The sequence below is a fragment of the Clytia hemisphaerica genome, unplaced genomic scaffold (genome assembly GCF_902728285.1).
Source record: "Clytia hemisphaerica strain Z4C2 unplaced genomic scaffold, Clytia hemisphaerica genome assembly, whole genome shotgun sequence".
Taxonomy (NCBI): Eukaryota; Metazoa; Cnidaria; class Hydrozoa; order Leptothecata; family Clytiidae; genus Clytia; species Clytia hemisphaerica.
Genome location: NW_027103900.1, coordinates 260,252 through 279,676, shown reverse-complemented (window position 1 = coordinate 279,676; position 19,425 = coordinate 260,252). Strand labels below are relative to the sequence as shown.

General features: G+C 34.5%; 1 protein-coding gene across 2 annotated transcripts; it reads left to right on the top strand.

Annotated features, from left to right (window-relative positions):
- Positions 1 to 835: 835 nt before the first annotated feature.
- Positions 836 to 19,036, top strand: LOC136808791 (integrin beta-3-like). 2 transcript variants are annotated; one of them, XM_067065330.1, is made up of 24 exons: positions 836 to 954; positions 3,115 to 3,171; positions 3,764 to 3,858; positions 4,455 to 4,562; positions 5,801 to 5,873; positions 6,367 to 6,498; positions 7,583 to 7,673; positions 8,127 to 8,247; positions 9,055 to 9,144; positions 9,924 to 10,010; positions 10,717 to 10,815; positions 11,685 to 11,780; positions 12,712 to 12,807; positions 13,251 to 13,453; positions 13,821 to 14,001; positions 14,371 to 14,478; positions 14,993 to 15,077; positions 15,419 to 15,540; positions 15,916 to 16,008; positions 16,357 to 16,588; positions 17,001 to 17,128; positions 17,439 to 17,495; positions 18,414 to 18,498; positions 18,903 to 19,036. In XM_067065330.1, the coding sequence occupies exons 1-23, from the start codon at positions 924 to 926 to the stop codon at positions 18,480 to 18,482; spliced, it is 2,454 nt and encodes an 817-aa protein (XP_066921431.1). In that variant the 5' UTR covers positions 836 to 923; the 3' UTR covers positions 18,483 to 18,498; positions 18,903 to 19,036. The 2 variants fall into 2 exon arrangements, with proteins under 2 accessions (XP_066921431.1, XP_066921432.1); XM_067065331.1 differs by having other exon boundaries at positions 18,414 to 18,510.
- Positions 19,037 to 19,425: the final 389 nt, after the last annotated feature.

Below are 19,425 nucleotides of genomic sequence, written 5' to 3'. Positions count from 1 at the left end.
AACCCATTCTAATTTAATATGTTTTAAAATTCTTTAAGATTCTTAGGTTCGGTTGCCATAATTATTTAGCCAATTCTTCATGAATTTTCTTAAAGTGTGCATTCTTTGTAGAGTTGTATTCTTTTTGGTGAATCTAATCTAGGTCTAATGATAAACCATCATTTAATGGTAAGGGAGCTACCGTAGGTGTGGCCTTTAGGGTGTGTTTTCAGGATTCCTGAAGTGGATTGTACTGTAAGAGTGGAAACAGAGGAAATTTATCCTATTTATGGACAAGCTGACCATACTTGCCCGCAAATGGACAACATCTTTTAAGAAAATGCACCATCAAGGTCGATTTTGTCACCTAAATTTTCTTTGCACTGTGACTGTAAAGGTCCGATCATCCAAAATGGGTCCTAGTTTTGGGATACAAATACGGACGTTTTCAAATCAAGTGTCTATCATTTATGGTCATGTTTTTCTTTCATTGAATTTTCTTATTTAACAATTTTTCTGGCTTTTCATAAAGAGCTTTTGTTCCGGAATATAAAGTGAAAAAACGGATTGGGACTGATTTTAACTTAGACATTGCTACTTGACTATAAATCATATTTACCAAACAATTGGCAATCAGGTATCGTTGATACGTCATTGATTAAACCTCGTTTTCGTTCAAATTACCATGGTAACAAATAGATGATTTTAATTGGTTCAATCATTAAATATTGGTATGACGATGACTTCCTATTGTCATTTAGAAACAATTTTCATTAAAAAGGCAGTTTTTGTTGTATCATTCGATTCAAACGAAAATTTTCTCATTTTTTCTCTCTCCTCTTTTATTGCTTGTCATTGTATCATTTGAACAGAATTTTTTATTTGGTTGGTTTTTTTTGAGGAAAGAAGGATTTTGGAGTTTTTTTAACCATTAAAGTGTAAAGATGTGCCATTGTTTAATGGACAGGAAAAAATGTAAGATAATTGTAATTTTTAATAGTTTTGTTTTGTTTTTATTATTTTATATATTTTAAGTTTTCCCTTTACTAGGGAGTGTCACATGTAATAAATACCGGAGCCTTTTTCTTATTGAAAGCTGAAAAGATCTTATGTGTAGCCGCTTATTTTCAAACTTTGATAGGAATCTCTTTTTGACTTAACCACACCCTGCTTCACCTTTAACTTTATTACTCAAACGATGTCATAGGACCAAACTCTTTCACATTCTCTTTGTTCGCTTTTTCATTAATTTATTTATTACGTCCATCGGTAAAATCAAAAAGTTGCGCAAGTGGCTCTAGGTACAGAACTATCTTAGGCCATAGACGTCATATACGTCAAAAGGGCGTAACCTGAAAACGTTAGTTATTTTATTTTTTCTGTAACGTAGAATCTTCATGTTCTAATTCATGTGTAAAAATATTGCATAAAATGAGTTACACAGCTTGATCTAAGTTTTATTTATGAAACCAGTGAAAAAACCCATTCCTCGTAGTTGGCGATTGCTTGTCTATTCAAACCCCCTTCTCACAAACCCACTGGGACCCCTTCCCACTAGAAAAATTGGCCAAAATGTCGTCCCCAGTGGAAAATTACCCTCAATTTTTGTCCCCACTGAAAATAATCCAACAAAACAATCCTCACTGCGAAATATTATTTTGTCCATCCCCGCTGAATTTTCTGACTTGAAAACAAAAGAATTAAATTCCCCAGCCACGAAGAATATGGAAATATCAATCCCAGCGAGTTTCAGTCCGTTATTTTTAACCCACTGGCTTAAAAGATCCCACCGGGTCTGTGAAAAGGGGGTGTCTATTCCCTATAACCTCTTTAGATGCACCTCGTTAAATGTGCCAAATTATTTGAGCCATGGCGATTTGGATATTAACAATATCTGATTGGTATTATTTTTGTGTTTTAGCTACAAAATTCAATCAACCAACTTTTTCTTAAAGTTGTTCTACAAATTTTCCTAGAGTTATTTGGCTGATTTTTGACTTTGTTTAAGTTACTTCAAACATTTCATATCAAACGTAAATCAAAATTTTAAAAGAAGGGTAAAAGATAATTTTCGAAACCGATTTTGTTTTTTTCTGAAAGATTGGTTTTTGGTTAGTTACGTAAGCCCCTAATAAAACGCAATTAAATTACATCATTAACGTTTTTTTGTTTTCAATTTAAAGACTTTCTTCTTGCCATTAAGACTAACAAGGAATTAAAAATGACAAATTTTCGACAATTCAAATCGCAAATGAAGAATTGCATGTCACCCAGGGAAAATTTGCGGTAATAGGGCATGTAATGGAAATCAAACAAAAATTAATGTGAAGACAGAACTTTCTTTTTCTTTTACTTCTTGAGAATGCAATAAATCAGCAATTTCACGTATTTCATGATTTAATTTTTTTGCAAGATTTTAGGCTTAAATCTTATGACTGTATCAGATTAAAAATAATCTTCAATTCTGCATGATTTGTGCTGCAATCAGCATAAATTTGAGTCATCTTTTAATTCTTCTTAACACTGTGACATCTTTAACGGAAACATTTAATACCGGATGGGATTTCCGGTTTCGTATGATGAGACTGAAAAACGTTTTTCATTTAAGAAATAAGAATATTACCATTAATTATAATTTTAACTATTAACTTTCATATCTATGCAACCAAAAACAATTATTTATATTCGTTATTATATTCTAAGTTTTATATTACCTAAAAAAAGATTACCGAAGTATTTTCACGCTTAATATATCCAATCCTGCTATTTCTCTAACTTAATCAAATCTTACAGTGTCTAGAAAATGATGGCAAGTCTTTCCGGAACAACCAATCATTTTGTATGAAACTGTCATTCTAGTTCGCCTATTTTCGATTCCGCTATCTTACTCAACTTTGATCTATTTTGCTCAAATATGGATATCATTCTACATCCAGCTATATTGTATCTTCTTCAGATGGCTCTGATTTGGTTTAATGATTTTATCTACATTGAACTTCAAAATTTAGAAATTTCAGCCAACATTTTTTGATTATAAAACTTTGCGTAAAATGAGAGTCGTTTAGTCATAGTATAATACTTCATAGCTCATACCATGCTTATAGCTAACTAATATTCAAACTTCTCTTGTTTCAGTGGTCAATGCTCTTCTGTTGGTTGCCTTGGTCATATTTATTGGACAAAATGTCCATGGTACGTATTATGATATTTTTTGTTATAAATTCGAATTGCCGTCAGCTAACTGGGGTCCATTACTAGCTGAGAAAAGACTTTTTCAATCGAGATGCTTATGTGTGAGATTGCAGATAAAAAAGGCTGAAAAATGTTTATTAACCTTGGGCAGCTATCATTCTTCTTTACGTTGCTGTGTACAATAGTACACGTTTTTTATAAGAACAAACTATATAAGAACATAAGGCTTCGATGGCCAAATGTTAAGAACAAGTTAAGAATATTTTAAGTCTTTGCAGACTCTAAAACACTCAATTTTTTAGAGGAAAATGGACAAAAATGCTCAAAAAATGGTGAAAATAAAAACATATTTAGAACATTTTTAGGCTTAAAGCTTAAAAAGCTAAGAACATCCGATGCCTTCAAAAATTTTGGATGTTCTTATAAAAAAACGTGTAGAACTTTCTTTACAGTATCCCGAATGACTTACTATTCTATTCTTCTCCGAAACGTAGCCAAACGTAAATCTCGTGATCCAAGCCATGTTAAACTTCCAATATACTATTCTATGATTTCGATGTTGTACTTCTATATGTTTCGCCTCATTTTTTAGGACAAGCTGAGGAGGATGAAAGTCGTTGTATAAAAGCAGCGAATTGTGATGAATGTATGAGGATTGGATCAGAATGTCACTGGTGCGAAGATGGGGTAAGTTGTCTTGAGATTACAGAGCTAAATTTGATGATACCTCTGTCTCATCAAATTATACACTTTTTCGAGATGGATGAATTTGAAGGTGACATCTGAAATCAAAGCAGAAAAGATCAAGATATCCGTATATCGCAGCATCGCATCGTTTCTACATTATTGACATGTTGCTCCTTATACTAGAGTCTTACTTCTGGCAAAACTTTGCTTTCTAATGATTTTGATGGTGCTGATCCCAGTGAAGTAGACTAGAGGAATTCGCCATCTTGAATTTTTTCACTTTCGTTTTCAAAAGTTATATGAAAACATCAAAACAATATAATGTTGTTTAAAATTCCATCAAAGTTTATGAAACTTTAATTAAATACTTCCAAAATTTGAAAAGATGGTATATTGGTCATGGTTTTCTGTTTGTTTTTCTTTAAAAAGAGACTGGATCTAATGGTACCTCAAGCAAAACCAAAAAATGGAGCCTGCCAAATTACACCGGACCACTTATCAGCGCCATCCAGTGTATCAAAAAGTGGCCCCCGGGCTAGTTCCCCCTTGGCTTGTGCACTTACCCCTTAATCTATCATCACTTTCTTTTGTTTCAGAATTTCACGTTGGGCGGTCGTTTAAACCGTCCGCGTTGTGGAGAGATCAACGTGCTCACTAAAGATAAATGTCAAAATATTCGTTATCTAAATGATACCAAACACGAGGTGATATGACGTCATTTTTTTCAAAATCTTTATAAAAAAATCTCTATACCCGATAAGATACCAGACAGAAGAAAAGTAATATATTTTTCAACATGCTATAATATAATAAGAAAATCCATAACACAAAAACAACTCTCGGCCCTAATTTATTCATAAAAAGTTTCTCTATGCACGGGCAGCCGAAGTTGTTAAGGTTAGAATTATGCTTCCTTTTTCGTATATAAACGAATTATCAACGGTTTACTAGTCATATGCTCTGTTTTATTATTTAACTTTAGGCGAGGTCAATTTAATTTGTTGTTTTACGGGCCAAGCTATCCACAAAAGGGTCGTAGGTGGGCGAAAAATTAAAACAAAAGTGGAATTTCACCTATAAAATCTCCTAAATAGGCAGTAAAAACTACTACATCTTGACAAAAAATGCGAAATAGAAAATTATAAAAGACACAAAAAGGTCGAATTCACGGATAAAATGAAAAATTGAACATAAATTTATAAAATAAAGTCCAAAATTTTGAAAATTTGGCAGTCTGTAAAGAATGAAAATAAAAATGTACTGCCAAAATCAATTTCATTTTGATTTTGATTTTTGGAATTTCAGGGTCGTTCGGGCCCGTAAAAGAACTAATCAAATTGGTCTCGTCTTATAATGAAGAGTATGAAAATTCTTTACCTAAACGATCGAATTCTTAACCCTCGTCTAAGTGGATTAAACTTCACGTGGATTGACTCTCGTTTAGACAGTCAGCTCTCTCTAATTCGAACCTAGAATCTCTCTATAATTCGAACTAAAATGTTCATCCCGTTACCATCTAGAAGAGTAGTATGAAATATTCTCCGTAATCCGAATCTGTCTCTTATTCTAAGTTTGAAGAAAATTTTCTGTTCCTTGAAGATCGAATTAGAGCGTCAACTGTATACTTTCAAACGACGTTAAGGCCGGTCTCCACTTTCGCGCGAGATGAGCGAAAACTTTTTGACGTTTTTGTAAAGTCATTGGTCGGTTGAAAAGTGAAGCAAATTCCATTGGTCGAAAATGACGTAACGGATGAAAAAAGTAACTTCCTTCAACTTTTTTTTGTTGCGTTAAACTTTTTTATGACGCAATCTTTTCTTCAGGCAAAATAGGTTAAGAAAAAAACTGGCGCCCATTTCGCGCGAAAGTGAAGACCGGCCTTTAGAAGACCGTTGAAACAATGTTGTGTACGAGTTGGTTGAATCTTTTCATTTTTTTCTAGATTACTGACAATACTCCATACGATTCAGTCATCCAGGTCCGTCCACAAAAACTCACTGTCGCTCTCAGAGCTGGTAAGTTGACTTATCGAGTTCATCTTTTTTATCTCTTGCAACATTTTGTTTCTTTCGACTCTACTAGGCGCAAAAAGTACACATATTGTGATGAGTTGTTTCCGGGTCTCACCTAAATTTTTAGGTCCCCATTTTTATGTTTTTAAGGGGCACTTTTAATAAAAATCTTAATTTTAGGCATACATCTTATGCATGTAAAATAGCTTCTCAAAAAAGGGTCGTAGCCTAAAATCAGAAAAATTGTTTTGCAATTACAAGTTGTTAGATTCATCATGTTTAGGTATAATTGAAAGATAGCATCCGAGATTTCAATGATTTTGAAGGGAACGGGGAATACAACAATGACTTCGTCAATATGTCTCCAAAAGTTCCATATAAAGTTTTCTAATCCGGTTCACACCACACCACACCACTATGGTACAAATAAGTTTATCAGGTTTAATAATCGCGCCAAGAATCTCAAAGTACTTTATTTTTTTCACATATTTTAAAGGTAACGCAAAGAAGTTTAAAGTAAATATTAAACCGGCAGAAGATTTTCCGGTCGACATTTACTTTTTGAACGATTTGTCTTTCTCCATGAAAGAAGATTTGGCAAATTTGCGGAAATTGAGTAACAAAATAGGTAAGAAATATTGATATTACTCCTAGACTGGCACGCCAGTCGGGCTGGAACGGTATCACGCGGGAAAAGTGAGCGTAGGAGTTAGGTAAGCCGTAGGAAGAAATTTTGTCGGCGGCAAGGGCTGAAAGCTGTTAATCAGCAGCCCCTCACCAACTTTTGCTCGTTTTCCTACGCAGCTTCTATTCTAGCAAACAAACCGCCGCCTTTATATTCCCGCCCTCTGACATGATTAATTAACAGAGACTAGTTTGCTAGTCTATATTCCTCCCCTCTTAGTCAATCAAATTGATTCTTTTTCAACTGGTTGATATTTCCTTATTGGGATTAATTTTCAGGTCGAATTTCACGAGCTTAAAAAAAATCGTGGAATGCTTTGGGTTTACGCGAGTTATGGTTTTGATGAATTTGGTCTCTATTTAATTTTTCGAATTAGCCTAAAATCTGATAAAAAATCGTCTTGAAAGTAGAAGTTTTCGCGGACGATAGAAGTTTGGATGAGGCTTTTTATACTAAAAATTTGCATGTTGGCAATATGATTCTATCTTGCGAAAGTTAACCCCATTAAAGGGTCTTATGAGGTCAAAACACGTTTACAGTAAACACTTTATAAAACTCCAGCATAAATCTCTGCAGCATAATTTAAAACTCCAGCATAAATCTAAAACTCCAGCAAAAATCTCCGCAGACTTTCGATGATTCAAGCTCTATGTTTAACCCCCTGGACACCCTGCATTTTTGGAAAAGAAATTCAAGTTTGATTTTAAGGATAATCTTTATACTTTTCCGTTTGCTTTGAAATTTGACAACCTTCTTAACCTTTGACAACCTTCTTAACCTAAGGTTGAACTACCACTGGCGTAAAAATGAACGTTGTAGCATAAGTAGAAAAAAAGCTCAATTTTTGCAATCGCAAATTTAACCGCCTAAAATCGCATACATTCAAATATAGCGCTTTTGATTCTCTAAAACAAGCAAAAAATGTTTTCGAAATTATATCGGACTATCAAAAGTTACAGGCATTCTTGTTTCCACTACCAATCATATCTGGATACACTTTAATAAAATTCATCCTTGCTTTTTCTAGCTGAAGAAATTGGCACAATCACGAAAAATTATCGATTGGGTTTCGGTGCTTTCATTGATAAACCAACACAACCTTTTATCTTCTATCCACAGTAAGTACCACACAACGTTGTTTCAACGTTTATTTAACGTTCACAACGTCCAATTAACGTTAGATGAACGTTGAAACAACGTTGTGTGCCAGCTGGGTTGGTAAAAATTGTAATTTAACATTTTTGCTAGATGAACTTGTAGGTCAAAATATTTGAACAACCCTGTGTCACAGACCCGGTAGGGCCACAGACCCACTGGAAAATTTGGTCAAAATTTTGTCCTTGGTGGTAAAAATACCCTGCAATTTTCCCTACTGTGGAAAAAAATTCTACCGGGGCTTTGAGACAAGGGTTTGATTAGATTTGAAAATTTCGATGCGAATAGTGACTTATGGGCGAAGGTTTATTTAGATCAAATGTCTTTTTATGAAACCCAGAATTACCAGAAAACTTTCAAAAATACAGAAAGAACCCAGCTCCTTACCTATATTCTTTTTTTTTCATCTATTTTAGAGATTTCCCAGAATTCCCTTGCACGCGAAAAGAGACTGAACTAGGATCATGCCAATTCAAACGGCCCATCTTTGGTTATTCGCACATCTTCGATTTCAGTGCTAATACTACAGCATTCCAGGTCAGTTTTATTTAAAAAATGGAGTTTTTTATTTTTTTACATCTTTTAGGTAGCTTCACGAGTCTCTATTTGTTTTTAAAAGATTTCCAAATGATACGGAAAAAATATAGGTTTGGAATCCGGTCATTGGGCTATTCCATTAAAAAACCATACGAACCTTTTCGACTCGAAAGAAAATTATTGAAAATGTGTAAGTCTTCCCCTGGAAGATAGCAAAATTTGCAAAAACCCTTGGAAAAATTCTTTTCATACCTCAAAGTGAGGGTGGACGAACTAAATTAGTCTTTCACCCCGTGGTGATTTTAGAATAACTTTTTACCCCTTGGAAAAATGAGAAAACACCCCCTGGAAATTTTTCTTGCATTACCTCCTGGAAATGTTCGTCCACCCCTGTATCAGTTTACACGCAAAACATGCATTGTTGATAGCCTAGTTAACTAAGCCCGTATTCACAAGGTTAAGAAGCACGGCTTAGGCAATATAGCGTTTTTGTCGCTTTAAAGATTTTCTATATTTTCGGGTTTGCCTTTGATTACTGTTATTCGGGCACAACTTACCATCAGATTCATCAAACTAGCTTAGATTTCTAGGGTACATTGTTAACTGAAATTCTTTACCAGCCGAAATGTTCAAAATATATAACAGAAAACAAATTCTGAAAATGTGCATCTTTAAAATTTGAAATTCAAGTCAGAAAAAGAATGACACGATGATCTTAAAATAAGCCGATATTTCCGATAGCCTTTACTACATCATTATCAAGACAAGATTTTTTATATATTGTTAACTGAAATCTTACTTTAATAGGAGGCAGTAGAGACCATTGACGTGTCCGCAGATATTGATGACGCTGAAGGATGTTTCGATGGGTTGATGCAAGCTGTTGTCTGTGAAAGTGTATGCAAATATTTTTAAATGTTTGTCACATGATTGACGTAGAGTAGTTGGAAGGTTATAGAAATTCCTAGTCGATAGATTGGCGAATCTGGTCTAGTAAATTTATAAGAAAAGCGACGTAGCATTTTACAAACTGTCTTTTACTGCAAATAATTTGAACGGACCATTTTTTTACGATAAGGCTAAAGACAATTACTTATTATGCGGACTTTGTTCCTCTAAACAATTCTACATTGTAACACGCATGCGTAATTTGTCGTTCTTTTAAACCACACACAGTCAATTCCCGTGATAAACAAAGAGGAATGAATCCGTAGGGGTGGTAAAGACACTTTCGGTCAGGGTTTCGGACGGCGAAATATGACGTTCTTTATGAAATCTGTCCTTCTTTTTGTCTATTTTTAGTAATGCAGGATTCTTTTGATAAACGCCTTCGGAGTATGTTTTCCTAAACATTCCATATTTTGTTAATAGTCTGTTTTGATTTCTTTTCGTTGAAAGCTATTAACTTGTCACTAAATGAGAGAAATCGGCAAATGATAGACTTTTTCATAAATTACGTCACGAATATCACTTGCCTCGTTTTCAAACAATTACCATGGTGAATATGTCCCTTGAAACATTAAATGATTGTTTTATGAAAAGAAAATAGTCCGCTGGGATTTATTCACCATGGCAATAATTTCAAGTGATGTTCGTGACGTAATTTATAAAAAGGTTCATTGTACCAACTTAAAAGTTCGTGTAATCAACAGAACATTCTGTATTTTATATAACAGGTACTGAAATGGAAGGCAAGAGGGCGTGCCCGTCGTTTGATTATTATGGCCACTGATGCTGAACCTAAACTAGCCGGTGATGGCAAGGTAAATAATCCACTCTTAAATATCATCCCAACCATTTCGTAAAACAGTACACTATATAAGAACATAAGGCTTCGATAGCCAAAATGTAAGAACAAGATAAGAATATTTTAAGGCTTTAGGGACTCAAAAAACACCCAATTTCTTAGAAAAACACACAAAAATACCCACAGAATGGCGAAAATAAGAACATTTTAAGAACATTTTTAGGCTTAAATCTGAAAAAGTTAAGAACATTCGAAGGCTTCAAAAATTTTGGATGTTCTTATAAAAAAAACGTGTATTATTGATAATTTGCCCCTAAAACAACCTTGTTAATAGTCTATCCATCTGATGTCAAAGGTGAGTAATCATCCACTTTTTAGTATCTTTCCAATCATTCAGTAAAAAGTTGTGTATGCTCCACAGAACAACGTAACATCAATCTACTGATGACAAAATGACCCTTTTCTGAAAAGCTTTTAATAAGACAGGATCGCTTATTTGTTTCGCTTTTGAAGTTCCCTTTTTTCTATATTTTTCTAGACTGGAGTCGTTTATAATATGCGTGTAATACAATAGTATAGGCGTTATATGATACGATTATTGTTACGGGATTTAGTTTGTAAACTAAAATTGTTCCCTCCATTACTTTTTGCTTTATTTCTACTATGTCTGAAATAGTCGTTTAGCTTCCTAGACTAATATTTTCCCGAACTTTATTTATTAGTTGGCGAACATTTTGAAACCAAATGACGGAAAATGTTATTTGAAAGAACGGTTAGTGAGCGGTAAAAGTGAAATGTATTATTACAAAACCCTAGATATGGTAAGATTTACATTCTGTATTTATTATATTCGCCTTTACAATGAGCTTGGAAATTTTACCGCTTAGACGTTCTATAACTGCGTTAAGTCTTATCTGATATTCCGATGGCGGATTGGCAGTCTCCCACGCTAAAGCTCATCGGAGAGGAATGATAGTCGGCCTTTGTTGTGCCGCACCCCAGTCGGGTTCAACAGCTCTTGTCCGTAAACCTTTAAATATTTCGGTTGGACCCGCCAATCCCATCATCAGCGGCCCAAGCCCTGATTTAGCGGCCCAAGACCTGGGAAACTTTGCGATTTTTGAGACTTGCTGTTTTGGAAAAAGAAGATAAACGAACCGTTATATTCCCATGGAAAAGTACTTCAATTTGATGATTTTCTAATGAATGTGTTCTACTAGTTTTTTAGAACTTTTTAGGCCGATAATTCAGGTCTGGGGCCACTATAATTTCTAAAATCATGGCAAAAAAGCAAGTCAAAGTCAAAAGTCGCAAAGTTTCCTAGGTCTTGGGCCGGGAATTCAGGTCTTGGGCCGCTAAATTAGGGCTTGGGCCGCTTACGGAAGAAAATTTGCATCCCCGAAAACGAGGGCTGGGTTACCAGACCCGGGAGGTGCTGAAAATTTTCCCGACCTTCAGAGCTTTAGCGTGTCGGATGAAAATTTCACGATCAGGGTGCCAGATAACGTTAAGCCGAAAATGGGTTCTGATCGGTAGAAAATCTTTACCGATCAGAACCCATTTTCGAGTTTAGATATTAAAATTATGAAAAAATGAAGCTCCTTTCCATAAATCTCTGAGTCTCCTTCGGATTTTGTTTATTATTATGAGAACCGACTGGACAAATTTAAAGGAAACACTTTAATTTCAGGACTACCCATCAATCAGTCAATTGCGACGTGTGATGAAAGAAGCGGGTGTGGCACCCATTCTTGCTGTGTCAAAACCTTTCATTGACCAGTACAAGGTAAAATCACTCTAGTACTTTGATAAAGTAAATTCACGTGAAAAAATCAATGGTTTTTTCAAAAAATTATCGAAATTATGCAAATGATTTATCTAAAAATCTGAATTTCTCGAAAAAACGCAGCGTTCCACAGTGAGTTTGACTCAAAAGTTACCGTTAATCTTTTTATATCTGGATATATATAAGGCTCTGACCATAGTGAATAATCAATTTTCGAATTTTAAGTTAAAACCTCATGTTTTCGCTTGTTTGACATGTGTAGGAACAGACTGCTTTGAAAAAATTAATTTTAACTTATTATACAATGAGTAATTAAGGAATAAGTGTGACATGGACCTCAATAAAACGTCATAACGACGTTAATAATATACTTTTTACAAAAAATGCTAACATTTTTTTTCAAAATATTCACAAATAATTGCACAATTCTAAATTTTGCAGAAAATTTTTCTAGATGTATATTTCAAAAGTTATGACTGTTTATATAGCAGAAAATAGGATCAGAAATTGACGAAAAGGCACTTTTTTGAAGATTTTGAGAAAAAGAAGCCATAATAAAAATTTTCCGCAAATCTAGGTATTTTTAGTTCCTTAGAAGAGACACCATCTGAGCCAAAAAAAATTTTTTATTTGCCGTTTTTTAGGTTCTCAAAATTGAAATACTCTTCTTCCCCAAAAAGTCTTCAATTTCTTTTTCACGAAATTTTTTCCTTGCGATTTTTAGATTTTTAGATGCACAAATGAATGGTCTAACAGAAAATGTATAACATTGTACACTTTAACTATCTACATAATGCACAAATTGACATTGAGTTCATGCCAAAATTACGAAAATTCACTATGGTCAGAGCCCTTAAAGTTCTAAATAATAAATCAAAGTTTCTTTCTTTTAATTTAAATTTTTAATTTAAATTTTATGATTATTTCTTAGAAAATTGCAGAACATTGGAATGAATTAGGATCAGCTGCAGAAATTTTGACCGAAGATTCCACCAATATTGTAGAAGTGGTCCGTGATAACTACCAGGTAATTTTCACACAACTGGGTATTTCAATTTTATGCTTAATTCTTTGCCATCGAATTATCCATAATGTAAAATATCAAAAATGTATTATTTTCGCCTGCGGTGCCATATTCATCTTTTGCTTTGAGTTGCTTCGGAATTTGTATTCGAATGACTGAACAACAATTGTTTGAGAGGGTTTTGCATTGGACTTAAACGTAGACAGACAATATTGGAATCATTTGCACTGAAGATGACTGTGTCGAAAAGCTTATGCTTAATTTTTAAATGAAAAACTTTCGTGTCTAATTCTTTATCAACTTGAATTTTCAACTAATGCCTGGCAAAACTTTCGTCAACAATATTGGAACGTTTTGAAGACGTATCTAGGCGAATAATTTAAATGAGGAAGGAGATCAAATGAAGCTTCACTCCTAAATAAACCATTTTTGTGTTTGAATTTCAGAGAATTGCTACCACAGTGGCGTTGACAGATGAAGCACCGCCATACCTGGAAATTTCATACAAAGTGGACCGAACCACTTGCACAACACCTGCACGAGTTGTTTCAGACAGTGTTTGTGCTGATGTCAAATTAAACAAAGAAATTGTTTTTGATGTCGAGATTAAATTGAAAGAATGTCCTAACCCATTGCCAGAAGACCCAAGGTATGCAAAAGTTTTCCGTGTGTATGGTTTTCGTTTTCGGAAAATTTTGTCGGGATATTTTTTCATGCACGAGGTAAAATTTGTTTACTTTTATAAGAAAAAAATTGTAAAAAATTTAAAAGAACTTTTGCTTCCCCCATTCGATGAAATTTACCCCTTTTATAGTCGCCTGATCAAATGATTCGAAAGTTTTTACCAGTGGACCGTTTATGTAAAATTATCTCAATTCATTGACATTTTATGGTTAAAGTGAGCTGATCCAGCTTTTTTATGGAGTGGTCAAAAGTTTCGGTAAAGTTTTCGCTTTTTGACACTTATGAAAGTCCATACAAACTACCTGTATAACTCTCTATTTTCTTTCCAACAGTGTGAAGATTCGCATCGCTGGTTTTGGTGAAGTCACTGTGGACATTGAATACCTTTGTGAATGTAACTGTGAGAAAGAACCACTCAGTGCAAAATGCAACAAAAAAGGGGATTACAAATGTGGAATATGCGATTGTACTGAAGGCTTCTTTGGCTCTCTCTGCCAATGTGATGCCTCGAAGGTAGGTTTCTTATCAAATAAAAAGCCAAGGGTGACCCAAATCTTCTTTTTCTACCATGCAACCAATTAAAAGTATATAGGTTACTACTACTTTCTGTTACCTCTCTTATTTAGTTTCTAAGAATTGGGTAAATAGGAAATTTTTCAGGTCCTTAGTACGACCTAGGCTGCTTGCATCCACTAACAGATTTTTGCACCTTATACTACCTGCGGTTTTGTAGAGGTCTGCGATTCAGACTAAGTAAGATGCAGCTAGGAGTATAACCCATCTCTCAAAATTTTAAAGCTTAGCCGGCATCTCTCCCTTCATGCTAGATTCACAGTCTGAAACGCTGAGGGTATGAAATATGTGTTATCAATTTCTTTTCAGGTTTCCAGGAACGACACATCCAAATGCATTGATCCCAAAAACTCCAAACAAATTTGTAGCGGCGATGGTCAATGTATCTGTGGCGTATGTGAATGTACTCCGAAACAGGTGGGTTTGAGCAATGACTAATAAACAAATATATTATTAATCTTTTTTAAACTGATGACTAAAAGTCTTCCTAGATTACTAGAGAGGTACCGTAAGTTGGTCTAATGTCAACATCTTTCTTCTAGTTTCAACGTTCCTCTTTAGAGATAGGAATACTAAGAAAGGTCGAGATGACTGATGGACAAAAGATTTTCTCCTCCCTGACCACTAAGCAAAAAAGATAGTTTCCATCAGCGGTGTCGACATTAGACCAACGGGTTTTACTTCGTTAAACGTGCATGTGTTGTACAATATTTTGCTAAGATAAAGAAAATGTATGTAGGCTGTCATGCTTTGGCTTCCAGCTTAAACGTTGGAAGCTCGTATTAAGATAACGAAACATTTATCCAACATGTTAGCTTATGTACATTGAAAGAAAACGCCGAAACCTCAGAATGATAGGGAAAGGAAATTTTGATTTCAATCCATTCTCAATCTCTCTCCAACAGCTAATTAAAATTTGTTTGTTTTTCAGTCACCAAGAGTCATTTCTGGAGAGTTTTGTCAATGCAAGAATTATGGATGTCCAAAATATTTGGGCTCTGAATGTGGATCCGCAGGTGTAGATTGTCCTATTTTCTTATATCACTGAAAATTTTAAATAAGCTTTTCTTTTGTGTTGTCATTGATTATGATGGATAAAAAAAGAGAAATACCTTGTGTTGCTGGTCATGGTCACAGACTACTTCCATGAAAATCACAAAAAATCAAGCAAAAATATATCAAGGATCCATAACTTAGCCTTGGATAAATGTTACTTACTTACCTACTAAAAAATTTAACGTCCGTGGTTCCCAGCATGAGCTGGGGTTGGACGCATTCCTCTGATGATAAATCACACATTCTAATTCTATTTCCGAGAATTTCGCTGGTATATTTATTCATTTCCTTTCCTTTACAGAGACTGAAAAACGCGGAGAATGTGAATGTGGAAAATGCAGATGTGTTCCACCGTACAAGGGAATCAACTGTGGTGAAATCGAATGTGTTACTCAACAGAAACTCACTTGCAGGAAAGGAGGGGTATGTTTCGTCTTTGAGTATTAGAAGCTCAGTTTTCCCAAAGACGGGAACACGGAATGAGCATATACTTTCCAAAATATTCGAATGATAATACACGGGTTGCAAAATTATATCAATGCAGTCAACATATGTGATAACTCGAAAAAGTTCACGCGATTTTATTCCCATGTTACTTGCTTTACAACTTACAGCTGATAACAGGTCAATAAATTCGAACCAATCAGAAAAAAATGTCATGTAACAAGCACGTAAAAATTTCTATTAAGGTTCTAAATATTGCCTTTAGCTAAAAGTCTTTACAACAAAGTTCTCGAGTGAAAAAATTTCTCGAGTGAAATAATTTTTAATGATTTTAATTATTGTCGTGTTTTTTAGATTGAATGCAGTGGTCATGGTAAATGTTTGGATAATTGTAAAGATTGCAAATGCGATGCTGGATATGCCGGTGAAAATTGTGAAAAATGTATTGTAAGTAGATTGCAAAAGTTTCTAAAGCTCTCCGTGCATCAATGAAATAAAGTGAATAAGTTACAACAAGTATTTTTAGTATAATAGCCAAATCCATATTCTGGTCTGTAAAATATCAAAAATTACAGATCTTCAATTAAATCTACCCTGAAGACATACTTTCCCTATTAAAAATTAGAAAAATGCTCAAAGACTTAGGGGTACCCAGAATTCAATATTTCATTATAAAGTGCACATTATGTAGTTTGTAATGTTAGTTTGTTTTAATACGGGACTCTGCTGTGACTGTTTTCTATCAGACCCGGAGAAAGAAATTTCATTTATTAATTTGCGTCTTTTCTTTCACAGACGCAAGATTGTAAATGTGCAACCATCGATCCTTCTTGCTTGAAATGTCACGTGACAAATAGCACGTGTGCAGAAGAATTGAATTGCGATCAACATGTGTTTATTCTTTCGGATAATTCGACCTTCCCAATCTCCTGCAATGTTAAATATAATGATGACCTTTGCACGGCTACTTATAATTTCACTCGAGAATATCTTCACAACACATCCATGGTTTGGGAGTATGTGACAGGTAAGACAGCAATCGTTTTTCATTTGTATTCTCTGAATGGGTTATTCCAGAAATATCCTCTACCCTCTATTTTTGATTCTATTATTATTTTTTCTCGGTAGTTCGATAAAATGTCTTGAGTACTCAAAGTCTAAACTAGTTCTTGTGATGTTCTTCAAATGTTTATCTTCAGAGATTTTATATTCTTATCAAATTCAGACTCTTTAGACTCTGTTGAGGATTAAGCTCTGCTTCTCCTTTCACCACAAGCGATTACGCGAAATGCTCAGCACTTAGCGTGTAGGGCATTCTGGTAACAACAGCAGTCTATGCTCGCTTACCCGAGCCGCACTGATCGATGAGTCCTGGGAAGTACGATACGCGTGTCTGCGAATAGATGATCTTATCAAATTTCACTTTTTCTTTTTATCAGGTTGTACCGTAGCCGTTTCGCAGGGTGATGACACGGGTACACTCGCTATCATTCTTGGTATCATCGCTGGCATCTTGTTGCTAGGCTTGTTGTTATTGTTGCTATGGAAACTACTGGTCACACTTCATGTAAGTCAATTCCTCGGTATCCAGCTGACACACAACGTTGATTCGACGTTCCTTTAACGTTATATGGACGTTGTGAACATTAGATTAATGTTAAAACAACGCTGTGTGCTAGCTGGCTAGTACTAGTCTAGGTTAGCGAGATAATAGCTAAGCCCCAGCCATAAATAATCCCTCAAGAGAGAAAGATCTTTACGCTATTTGGACTCATATTCGTCACCTAGCACATTCAGTTAATATATATTTTTCCATTTCTATAAAAGTCGGGGTTAACCTAGAAATTTTTTTACAATGCAAATTCGTTTTCTTTCAGGATAAGAAAGAATATGCGAAATTCGAGAGAGCACAGAATGACAGTTCTTGGGAAAAGGTAAATCATTGTTAAATGTTTTATTTTTCATAAGTGCTCCTGTTTCATATCAGAACAGTGTTTGCCTATTGTTATATTGTGCTGATATAAGCAAAAAAATATTTTTCTTTCTCTCTTTCGGACCAATCTTGCTCCACATCCTTTTCAATTCAATTTCAATATCAAAAGCTTGTAAATTAAAATTGATGAGTAAGCGAACGATATCATGCTTATTTAAAAACAAAACGTTTAAAGAAACCCAAGACTTTTCTATTCTATTCTATTCCATTAATTTTTTTTTATAATTTTGCATATTCGGGAAAGGACGTAAGCGTTTTAAATTTTCCCTTCAAATACTCAATGACGGTACAGTGTATTCATGATATGCACCAACCATTGCAATGTCTTTTGGTATGATACCATAGAGCCGACAGCTGATTGGTTGTAAGTGACGTAAAATCACTCATTGCATCGATTCGCAATCAATCAGCTGTTGGGTCTGTGACCAGATGACGTTGAAGTGATGTAAATTTCAAATACAGGATTTTTTTTGGATCCATATTCGAATACTATACACATTTTATAAGGACAAATAATATATGGTAAAACACATAAAGCTTCGATAGCCAAAATATTAAGAACAAGTTAAGAACATTTTAAGGTTTCTTCACGGACTCGGAAACAGACAATTTTTTAGGAACATGGACAAAAATACATTAAAGGTGGGGAAAATAAGAACACATGAAGAACTTTTTTACGCTTAAAACTCAAAGAGTAATGAACATCCGAAGTATTTAAAAATTTGGATGTTCTTATAAAAAAACGTGTAAATACATTATGTATCGATCAATCTTGTACTAAAAACTCTACTAATTGATGATTGATAAGCTGTAATATTTGAGTTATTCATTAGACATTTATTTTTCTAATGTCTTTCAGGATGGAAATCCAATTTACCGTGAGCCGAACCAACAATTTGTCAACCCTGCTTATGCTGGTGAATCGTAAACCCGAAAACTGTAAAGTAAGTTTTCAAGTAAGTTTCTTATCCCGGAGGGCGTACTAGGGTTGAGGGATGCTAGGTATGTGCGTGTCGGACCTTCGAACTCTTACCCTTAGAGAGACTGATTTGCGTTGAAAAGGTGACATTACAAAGATTTCTCATTGATTTTCAAAATAATTACTTGCGAAAAATTTTCTTACTTTTCAGTCTTCTTCGAATTTGTTAAAAAACTGATTCACCTTTAGAGTGGCTAATCAAAGATTTTTCTGATTTTCACATACCTTAGAGACCCTTCTTAAGGCACGCACGTACTCAGCACCCCCCACCCGTGAAATTAAGACACTAACATTTTTAGGCTTGAAGATTTTTGGATGGTTTTAAAAAAACGTGTGATCTAATTTAGATTTTTTCCTTTCTATCTTCAGAATGAAAATGAGAAATCACTAAACTGACGAATGATGAGTGATAAAATTTTGTTGGTCGTATTTTGTAATATCATGGCTTGCTAGAAAGACCAATGAAAATATACAATGACTGACATATGTGTCGTTCTCAAAAACGGCCAGGGTATTATATTGTAGATTTAAGAAGTTTTGTGAACACAAGTCTCTCAAGCTAACTTCATCAATTACTTGTTTTTTTTCGAGGGTTCAAATTTTGCTCTGTCTACGTAAATCCGCGAAAGGACATCGTTCAACGTATCTTGTACCATTTGCTTACACATCATTTTTAAAACAGAAGAAAGAACAGCTTTCCTACTCTCCGATGCCGCACAAAGATTAGGTCCTGGTCACACTGGAATTTCAGCAATCTTTTTAAACAAACTGATATTGAAATTTATAAAAATCAATTCGGAGTGATCTTCGGGATCTTAAGGGCTCTTTGATTTTACACCAACTTAAATGGCAATTTCTGCACTTTAAAAAGATTAATGTACAACTTTTTTTA